Source organism: Channa argus, chromosome 17 (genome assembly GCF_033026475.1).
Source record: "Channa argus isolate prfri chromosome 17, Channa argus male v1.0, whole genome shotgun sequence".
Classification (NCBI taxonomy): domain Eukaryota; kingdom Metazoa; phylum Chordata; class Actinopteri; order Anabantiformes; family Channidae; genus Channa; species Channa argus.
In genome coordinates this window covers 12,077,691-12,088,105 of record NC_090213.1, presented here as the reverse complement: position 1 = coordinate 12,088,105, position 10,415 = coordinate 12,077,691, and the positions used below count along the sequence as shown (strand labels likewise).

Below are 10,415 nucleotides of genomic sequence, written 5' to 3'. Positions count from 1 at the left end.
ATAGGTGGCTTTTGGCTCGTCCTTTCAGGGATCACCACAGCGGAACATGCATTTGGCATGCGTTTTTACACCGTGTCACCTTCCTGTCACAAACTTCCCATTTGTATCCGGGCTTGAGAGAGGCACCAGGGGTGGGATTTGAACCCGCAGCCTTTTGCATCCCAACGTAATGCTCTACCACTGAGCCACCCGGCCCCCTGTCTACGCGTATCCATATAAGGTAAAATGTCTGTGATTTCATGTGATCATGCAAACATCTGAAATTTATATTAATATATGTTCCTTCCTATTCCAACAGTTCAGTTCCAATTCCTTCCCAGCGATGACGGACATGGGGGGGTGTGCTCCAATCAACCTATCACATGCTTGCACAGGTCTTAAGCCCACCCTTTGCTCACACCACTCAGAGACATCATCTGCCTCTTTGGCACGCTTCTATCTACTGCAAACAAACCACTGCAAAGTCAAACAGGGTGTGAGTGTGCTGTCAGCAGCCCTTTCCCTTGGCTGTTCATAATAATAACACAAGAGTCTTGGAAAAGGCCATAGTGTCACCGATTGCCTTTACCAAGTCTCAGGTTAAGGATTTCAGGTGAAGTCCCATTAACAATGAATTATGTGTTTGTGGTATGAGGTATAGATTTAGGCTATAATGTGTTTGGCTTCCTCTTACTTATTGACTTTTCTTCTACTGTATATCTATAGACACGTTCAGGTTCAGGTCATCCTACCTGTTATTGTGACATCCTTGTGTTGCACTATAGTGTTTTTCTACACATTATTATTGTGAAATCTAACAAATACACTTTCTTAATGCTCTTTTCTATCCTTCTCCCAGATTTTTGGAACTTGTTTGTAGTTTTCTTTTAGTTGTTGCTAGATGTTCAGTGGTAACAAAGAGCTGTATACCACAGTACTCAAACACATGGGTAGACTAAACTGTATTTAACCTAGTCATATATTGCAGGGTCACCACTTATTACTATTGGTTTCAGATTTGAATAGATACACATAGACACAAGATCTGGCGGCAGCTGAAGCTCAGTTGTTAAGGCAGTTGTCCATGGACCACAGGGTCAGTGGTTCCATCCCCGCTCCCAGCTACATATTGAAGTGTTCTTGGGCAAGACACTGAACTCCAAGTTGCTCCCAGTGGGTCAGGTGAGCACCTTGCATGGCAGCCACCGCCATCAATGTGTGAATGGGTGAATGGGAATCAACAATGTAGAGCACTTTGGATAAAAGTGCTATATAAGCTACCATTTATCTGCAGGCTGAGGTGAGCAGCAGTGGCTGGTTTTAGTTGTGGCTAGTTTATTATTTGTCATGTTAAATATTGCTTAAAATAAAAAAAGAAAGGACACCATAGTACTATAAAAGTAATTGATAAAACTTTAATAAACACATTTAGTCACATAGCTATACGCCAATCAGCCACAGCATTGAGACATTCTGATGGTTTTAGTATAAAATATTATTATTACATCAGATCCACCTTTACCAGCTGTGATCTTTGACAGTTATTTTTTATGAGTTTTGCCATAAATAAACCGGTTTTTTTTTTTTATATATTGTTTTCTTAGCGGAGTTCTTTCTCTTTTGTACTTTAAGTAAAATGTAGATAATCTGCTTAGAACTTCTCTTTGAGTAAAAGATTTGAAGCGGCAATTGTAGGCTAACACTTGCACTTTTACTTCCAAAATCGAGTTTGTGTCCTCTTGCCACCTTTGGACACTGTATTACACGTGGCTCAGAGTGGCCATGCTCACACTTTTCCTCCATGACACTAACCACCAGTATTAACGTTGTTGCTGATCCTTGTATATAACGTAGGCTGCAAGCTTGTTCTGTGAATCACTGCGGACGTGTGCACGGTCACCGCTAACTACTGTTCTGATTTGAATAGACAGACGGACACACACACACACACACGATCAGCAGCCACGCTGAACTGAGCAGCTGTGTGGGAGTGGTCAGTGAAGGAGGACCGCACCTCCGAGGCTCCACCAATCCGAGAGAAAGCCGGCTTCCACCGAAACCAGATGACCGCTGATATATAGCTAGAAGACGTAGCTGATGCAACAGTGCAGGTTGATAACACAGGCATCAGCTCAGAGGAGGAAGCTGCGTCTCTTTCCCATAACGCAAGTCAGACCGGGCTGCATATACGGGTAGGTGAACTGTTTCCGTTATTCCTCCGCTGAGATTTAGAAAAGTAAATAGATGTTAAATACGAGTTAGAAAAATAAATCAGTGTTTTCAGTTGTAATTATTTGTAGTCTTGCATTTATGGTGTCTATAGCAAACAATATACTCTCTCTTTGTTGGGTTTGGAATTATTATCTTTTTATTTTTTCATAATATAGGGTTGATTAAGGCATTCATTACATGCACATGTGGACTTTTGTTTAAGTTTGGCATTTTAAATATTTTTTCTTTTTCTGGGGGCCAAATTAAAAACTGAGACTCATAGTGTAGCAGCCGATTAGTCTCAGGCCACGTGCCAACACCGCTTTGCTTCGCCGCGTTGGCCTGGTTCGATTTGTCTGGGTGGCAGACTGCTTCCACAAATTCCCGTCTTATAATTAACCGTGATGTACGGGATCTTCACTAAATTATGACCTTCTGGTTACACGTACTGTATTAAGTATAACATATTATACTATTCCTGTTATACTACTCCTCGAGTTTGAGACATAACATGACACAAGTAATAAAAAAAAAAAGGGGGAAAAAAAGTTTCCAAATCCTGTCGCTGATTGTCAGCTTCTTGGCACAGTTGTCCGTTATTGTATGACACCGTACGCCCCCTCATTCTGATTGGCTCATGTCGAAGGTAGGGCAGTATAAATCTACGCCACTTACTCTGTTCCTTCCTTTTTTTTTTTTTGGAAGCTCCCAGCGCTCTCGGTAAGTAACTAATGAAGTGATGCTTTACTCATCGTCGAGGCAGCTCACCGATGAAGATCCGTCTTTTATTACAATTAAATCATGTTCGCTGTTAAACGTCTGTTTTAGAACCTCAGGCAAAGTCTTGTACGGCTGTGTTGGCAAAAAGTCATTTTTTGGTTTCAAAAAATAAAACGACAAAAAGGGAGATTGATAAAATGTAAATCAAGTATCTTTTTTTTTTTTTTTTTTTTTTATTCAACATGCTTAGTGAAATAAAGTCTGTAAAATGTTTGGCCTTCATGCGTTTTTTGAGAGAGAGTTTCACTTTTTTCCCCAGATGAATCTAAAAAGGTTGTAAATTAGTTTCCCTTAGTGCCACTTTTCTTCCGTGTGTCTCTTTGCCGGAGCCTGAAGAGCTGCTGAAATCCCTTGACACAGACCTTTATGCCTTTGCCAAAAAATGTACTGAAAGAGGCCACCAGATGATGGCAGTCAAATATTTTACAATATCTGAAGTGAAATAAGCTCCTCTGTACTCCCTTCATGTTATCACGGGAGAATCGCTCTGCAGCTGCTGGTTGAACTTCTAACCTTTATCATGCCAGATTTCGCTGATGCCTGTAGAATTTGTCCGTCATGTCACCCAAAAGCTGACCCCACTCTTTTCTTTCTTTTCCGCAAGTACCAGCATGCCTATCCTCAAAACCCTCAGTAAGGTGGCCAAGCAGGCCCTGCTCAGCACCCCAGGGTGTGGCTGCCAGCCACTAACCGTGGCCTTCCGCAACATCAGCTTCTCCCCTCGACAGGTGACCTCTGATGCCAGCTTCCACTCGGTGTCCTTTTCAGAAACAGACCACCCCAAGGTGCTTATTACAGGTATGAAGTATCTAGTATATATTACACAGTATTAAACAGATTATAAAATAGAGCAGTTATTTTTAGAAGGAGGTCAGTGGCATTTCAATACATTGTAGATAAGAAGAGGGTTTTGAAGGTGGGAGTTAGGGTGGTGGAGAATGTGCTTTACTGGAGTCAAGGCCAGATGGATTCCTAAAAAGTTTGGCAATGAAAGCAGAGTGGGATGCCCATTAAGAACAAACTGTAGGAGTTGTGACCTTTTTTGTCTTATGGCCCATTCTCCTTAGTTTCCTCAGTGTCCATGGAAACCAACACTGATAATTATTGGCTGCTGCTACTTTAATCTGTGCAGTGTGGGCTGCTGATGACAAAGTGTTTGTCTCTCACTATCAGGTGGCCTTGGTCAGCTTGGGGTGGGGCTCGCCAAGTTGTTGAGGTAAAAACTTCAATTTGTCTGTGCAGTGACTTCCAGCTGCTAGAACCACATGAATGCCAGATACATTTTCAAATGGTATAACACCGTCATGCTCTCCTCCTTGGTTCACAGGAAGAGGTATGGTAAAAACAATGTCATTCTGTCGGACATCAGGAAGCCTCCAAGCAATGTTTTTCATAGTGGTAAGTTTCACTGTATTATATGATGTACTATGTTTAGAATTAATATCTGTACTCTGAGGTTTGAACTCACACAGAAGAGCACTTCTGTGGGATGTTTAGTTTTACTTTCAAGAAGGCTCAGATCGGTCAGCAGGTACCTTATCATATTACCTTTCCTAGGCTATGCTTTCCGTGAAAATGGAAGCATTCACAAGGAAGTATCTGTGTTTAGTCTCTGGATCACTGTTTAATTACGACAGAGCACAAGGTTCAGTAGCTTTGGAAAATAAATTTGTCACCAATACCAGAGACATTTAAAATTTCACATATTTGGCAATGACCAGCTGATGCAACTTGTTAATGTGTCACAAATGTTCCACAGCTTTTTGCATCAGTCTCAACTGACCATTTAAAGAATACCCAAGCTGAGGTATCACCAGTTTGTAGTGATTTTTCTTTTATGTTCAAGAGGACGTCACATTTTTCCCCTCACATTTTTTATGGTTTAGTCCAAATCAAATATATGACACACGGCCAGTGAGCTGTCCAAAGACATGATGTCTGTTGAAGGTAATGGCTTGTAAACAAAACTGAAGTGAGCTTTTTTTTTTTTTCCAAGAAATGTTCTTTCCAAGAAATGTGCTGGTGGTGAATTTATTAGAAACTAGGGAACATCCCCTAACAAGCACAATATTAAAAGAAAATGTTGAAATAATTATTATACAATCTATTGTTTGTTTTTTGCTACCATCAGGCCCCTTTATCTACTCAGACATTCTGGACTACAAGAATCTGCGGGAAATTGTGGTGAACAACCGTATCACTTGGCTCATTCATTACAGTGCTCTCCTCAGTGCTGTTGGAGAGGCCAACGTGTCCCTGGCACGCTCTGTTAACATCACTGGTGAGGGAACATGTAATAGTTTTACAGTTTTGGCCTCCAACATTTATTATGTTTCCCTTCAATGTTGAAGTGCAGTTTCTAATTTTCTTTGTCTTATCGTCAGGGCTTCACAACATCCTGGACATCGCAGCCGAACATGGCTTACGTCTGTTTGTGCCCAGCACCATTGGTGCCTTCGGCCCCACTTCCCCACGTAACCCCACGCCAGATCTCTGTGTGCAGAGACCTCGCACAATCTATGGTGTCTCAAAAGTACATGCTGAGCTGATGGGAGAGGTGAGAGCCCATTTCTGGTCGCCTCTCAAAATTTAAGACCGCAAGAAAATGACTGCACTGTTGCCAGTGTTTCATTAAAATGGTTTAATTGCTGGGCTGTGTGTGCATAGTAGACTGAGTCCTTTCTGTTCTTCAACAGTATTACCACCACCGGTACGGCCTGGACTTTCGCTGTCTTCGCTACCCAGGAATTATTTCTGCTGATTCCACGCCTGGAGGGGGCACAACAGGTGAGAGCCTAAATTCAAAGCCTGTACAAGGTTACAATTTTAATATACCTCTATTCCTGTACTGCTCCTTTTATATAACTTGTTTATGTAACTGAACTGTTGTAACTTGTTTGTATTTTTAGATCACCAGATAACTCATATCTTCATATTTTTACTTGCCTGAACAGCCACCACACCCAAACTCTGTCTACTATTATTTTGAAACGTATTTAGATACTTTGGCACTGTTGCACTTTTTTTCTTTTTAGCCTATAGTTGATTATGTGTGTTCATTTAAAAATTGTCTAATGCTTTTATTTCTGTCTCTGACCAGACTATGCTGTCCAGATTTTCCACGATGCACTCAAAACCGGCAAGTTTGAGTGCAATTTGAAACCTGACACACGGCTGCCCATGATGTACATTGATGACTGCCTACGTGCCACACTAGAGGTGATGGAGGCACCAGCTGACTCACTGAGCATGAGGACTTACAACATCAATGCAATGAGCTTCACCCCTGAGGAACTGGCCCAGGAGCTTCAGAAGCAGATGCCCGAGCTGCAGGTCACATATGATGTTGACCGTGTACGACAGACCATAGGTAAGTTACACTAATACTAAATTTAAAACAGAAAACGGATGCATGCTGAAAACTTAAATCAAATCTCTTTTTTTTCTCTCTTTTTTTCTTTTTTTTTTTGTTTTATTGAATGTGTCACCTCCCTCAATTTTCCCTGCTTCTTTCTAGCTGACAGCTGGCCAATGAACTTTGATGACTCCAATGCACGGAGAGACTGGGGTTGGAAACATGATTATGATCTTCCGGAGCTCGTCCAGACGATGCTAAACTACTTTGGTGCAGACACACGCGTGGCACATATTAACTGAACATCACTCCAAGTTTTCTTTGTACATAACATAAAGACTGACCAAAGAGAATAGAGAAACATGCACATAGTCATTCTCTGACTTCTCGCTGTAAAATCAGAAGGGCTCTGCTTACCTGGCACAAGGTTATTAGGTCTTTAGAATATAAAGGTCAGTATAGGATTGCCGGTCCTTCCTGTTCCTGTCTAACTACACCTGCTTTGAAGTCTTTGCCCCTTTTTCTTTGCTTGAAAGTTTGGGTGAAAAGCAGCCTGTATCAGGGATATACATGTGGCCTGTGAACTTAAACCAAGAGAACTTGCATGTGATGAATTGCATTATGTTTTGCAATATTTTCTGAGCAAAATGATCTAAAAATGAGGAACGTTGCATTGTGTATTTGCACGCATTTCTACATGGGTTTTTTTTTTTTTTCCTTTTGAAAATTTAAATATCTCAGTTTTGTGCTTTTGTCAAAAGAATTGTCAAAAACCAGGGATCCAGGGCATAAAAGCACTTTGGGCTAAACTGTAGTACTTTGGCTTGACAAGACTTTAAGATACGCAAGTAGTATCTTTGGTGCACTTTAGATGTATTTATATCTTAAAATTCCTGACCATAAATGAGCCTAATCACCTGGAGGGGCAATTTTCTGGTAAAGTGCATCTGTATTTTCGCTCGTGTGAAGTGATAATTCTCCTTTGGGAATTGTTCTTCTGATTATTCAACACAGTATTTATTCTGTCAGTGTTAAATGTGCAGGAGCTTCACCAAGACAACGCATTTAACACTTTCTTTCTGTTTCTGCCCACTTTGTTTTTTCCATTAACCATGGGATTTAAGTTAATACTAAAGGGACATGTGACATTGTACATCACATTTACATACCTTCATATTTAGCAGTTTTTGTTTTTCATCATTCTGCAAAAGAAATGCTAAAAAAAAATGTTTTCTACGTTACGGTTTTTAGTAGGTCTTCGGTTTCAATCCCACGGCAAGCTTTGATAATAAAGAACCTTTTTCAACATAAAGTACATTCTGTCTGTTTCTGTGTTCAATTTCAGTCCTTCACAACAATGTTGTTATCATTTCCATCTGGATTCTAATGCATACAAACCACAGGCAGTGTGACCTCGCTTTTTATGTGGAGGACAACATGACATGGCTTTGTCCTGAGAACTTGGGAGTGCTCCTTTTATTAAAAAATATTAGATTTGTTTAATTTTTAACAAGTTGAAACATGCACTGCTTAAACTATACTTTTGCCCATAAAGTTGGAATAATTTTGTTTTCAGACACATCCCCACCCCCCCTTTTTTTTCTTTTGTTTTTTTTTTACAAAGCTTAATTGTGGTTTATTGATCAATCTCTTCAAACCAGGGTGAAAATTAAAGTTTTGAGAAGATATGCACTTTATCAAGAATAAATCACATTAGATTAATAATTTCATGAAAAGCGAAAATATTTTATTCCAACTTTATGGCAATGGTGTACATGAGTATGTGTTAAAGTTTGAGCTTGCACTGTTGGGAGCTGAGAGCTGAGCTATAATCCCTAAAAGCCTATTGTCACCAAAATGAAAGGGTCACACTGACTAGAGAATAAAACATTCTATGGTTTGAAGAAGAACCCAAGAGTTACAATCTGCAAGGGTGGAGATTTGACGTTTTTCTTTAAACCTTTCTTATCCAGTGAGTTCAGGGTCGCCACAGCGAATCATTGTCCGCATGTTGATTTGTTACAGTTTTTACAATGGATGCCGGGCTTGGACCGGCACTCACAGCTAGTACAAATGTTCTTAAATCAAACTACTTTATCAAGTGGGATGCAAACTTCTGCACTGATATAATTTCCATTATTTTACTACAACTTTAAAAAATACACTCCTTGACTAATTTTGAGTTTGCATGGCCTTACGCTGAAATGGCTTGCAAGTCGATGCAGCCTTCCTTCATCCTCAAACTTTTTTTCAATTTCTCAATCAGTTATGTAACCTGGTGCGGTTTTGCTCCATCACCATGTTCTCAAGGATTTAGAGGAGACAGACAGCTTGAGCAAACTAAGATTTACTTCATTTAGCTACATTCAGTATTAAGTAAGTTGAGGTAATTTCCATTTATTCTCAATCATGAACCACTGAGACTGAAGAGCGTACAGACAGTACACGAGGTCTTGTGTCTAATTAGTACCTCTCCTCTGTGAAATGTGCGTCAGGAAATCTGCAGGTGTGCTCTGTAGTTGGTGTGAAAAATTATAATTTTCTCATTACAAATCTCTTGAAATTATATCCAAGTTTTTCACACATTCCCATAACCCCAGAAAGTACAAATACTTTCATGCTGTGAGATTTCACACTGTTCTCACACCCAGCACATGTTGTACAAATAATATTATCTTAGTTATCTTAACATAAACAGCAGAGAGGGCACAAAATAATGCCAACAGCTCATAGAAAAGAACATTTTAAGCAATCTGTCAATCAAGTTTGTCTTGTTAGTATGAAGCTTGGTAGGAAAGTTGAAATGTAAATATAAAACAATATTTGCACTTGATTTTAAATTTCCATATATAGCCCTATAACTCAGTTCCTTCCCTCTGGGCACAGCATGTCCTTTTTCTGATTTGGCTGCAACACGTCCTTTGGTTTATGATACACACATGCAAGCAAATGCTTTGCATGCATATAGACAGTTTGTGGAGGCCAGGTGTCTTTGAAACAACAGAAGAATCAGCTGAGAAGACACTTGCTTTTCCATACATTATGTTCTCTTTGAGAGAACTTGGCTGTTATCCAGGATGCACTACACGTGCATACATACTTACAGGCCTGCCTTCCACCAGCCAATCAGACGGCTTCCTTGGTCGTCATATTCCCGGAGTTCTGCACATCATTATGCAATAAGATTCACACAGTGGGGAGTGGCTTGCATTGGCTGGACCAGAAAGTGAAGGACAAGACAAAAAGGAAAGCAGGAGGGGGGGGAGATGCTGGGCAGTGGGCCAAACGTGCCATAAAAATCTGAAGCACAGCTGTTGTTCCGCAGAGAGCCCTGCTGCCATGGTAACTGGCCAAGACACCCCACCCCCCAACAGCATCACCCTTTTGCCTTAAGAAACTTGATAAAGTTTCTGATTACGAAAAGCTTATTTCATTTGTTTAGAACAGGACTCAGTAAATCTACTGGTTGAGTTTGAGTCACAAGCTCTGTATCAGCCATAAATTCTGAATTGAGTTTTTGAACTGTTCTGACCTTAACTGTCAGAGCATAGTTGTAACATGCCGCCTGTGTATGTGCATACTAAGGATTTGTTAAGCGTTTAAAATCAGGTCATAATGACTGTAATATGTCAACAACTCTTTCAAGGTTGGTTGAAAAAAAAAAAAAACTGGAATGGCAAGATCAAGTGCACTGACTGTCTGTTGTGTCAGCCAGACAGTCACTGATCCCATGTCTATTACATAACACACATCTTAATGTTGCATGTGCAAAGCAAAGGTTGATCAGGTTTAACAGCTAAACAAAAAGGCTTAAAAAATGTAAGAAAAAGAATTATTCTACCATATGAGAAGCTGTAAGCAATGCTTAAAGTTACCACTTTATTTCTAAATGTGTTTATTAGGCTTCAACTTAGACGTGATCAGCTGATAATGAGGTGGGGTACACCCTGGCCAGAAGAACAATTTAACATAAATAAATGTTATTTTTAATCTTTGCCCTTGGGGCACAAGAAATGTCAACATTTGCCATTATAACAGGTCTGAGGTTTATCCTTCTGAGATTACTGATAAATTTTCCTTGAAAGCTTTT

General features: G+C 40.1%; 1 protein-coding gene across 1 annotated transcript; it reads left to right on the top strand.

The window, feature by feature from the left end:
• Window positions 1–2,015: 2,015 nt before the first annotated feature.
• tdh (L-threonine dehydrogenase) lies at window positions 2,016–7,637 on the top strand. The gene is made up of 9 exons (XM_067481852.1): window positions 2,016–2,171; window positions 3,575–3,768; window positions 4,144–4,186; window positions 4,298–4,368; window positions 5,102–5,251; window positions 5,355–5,527; window positions 5,667–5,757; window positions 6,071–6,340; window positions 6,488–7,637. Exons 1-9 carry the CDS (start codon window positions 2,077–2,079, stop codon window positions 6,625–6,627), a joined length of 1,227 nt encoding a protein of 408 aa, XP_067337953.1. The 5' UTR covers window positions 2,016–2,076; the 3' UTR covers window positions 6,628–7,637.
• The last annotated feature ends 2,778 nt before the right edge of the window (window positions 7,638–10,415 follow it).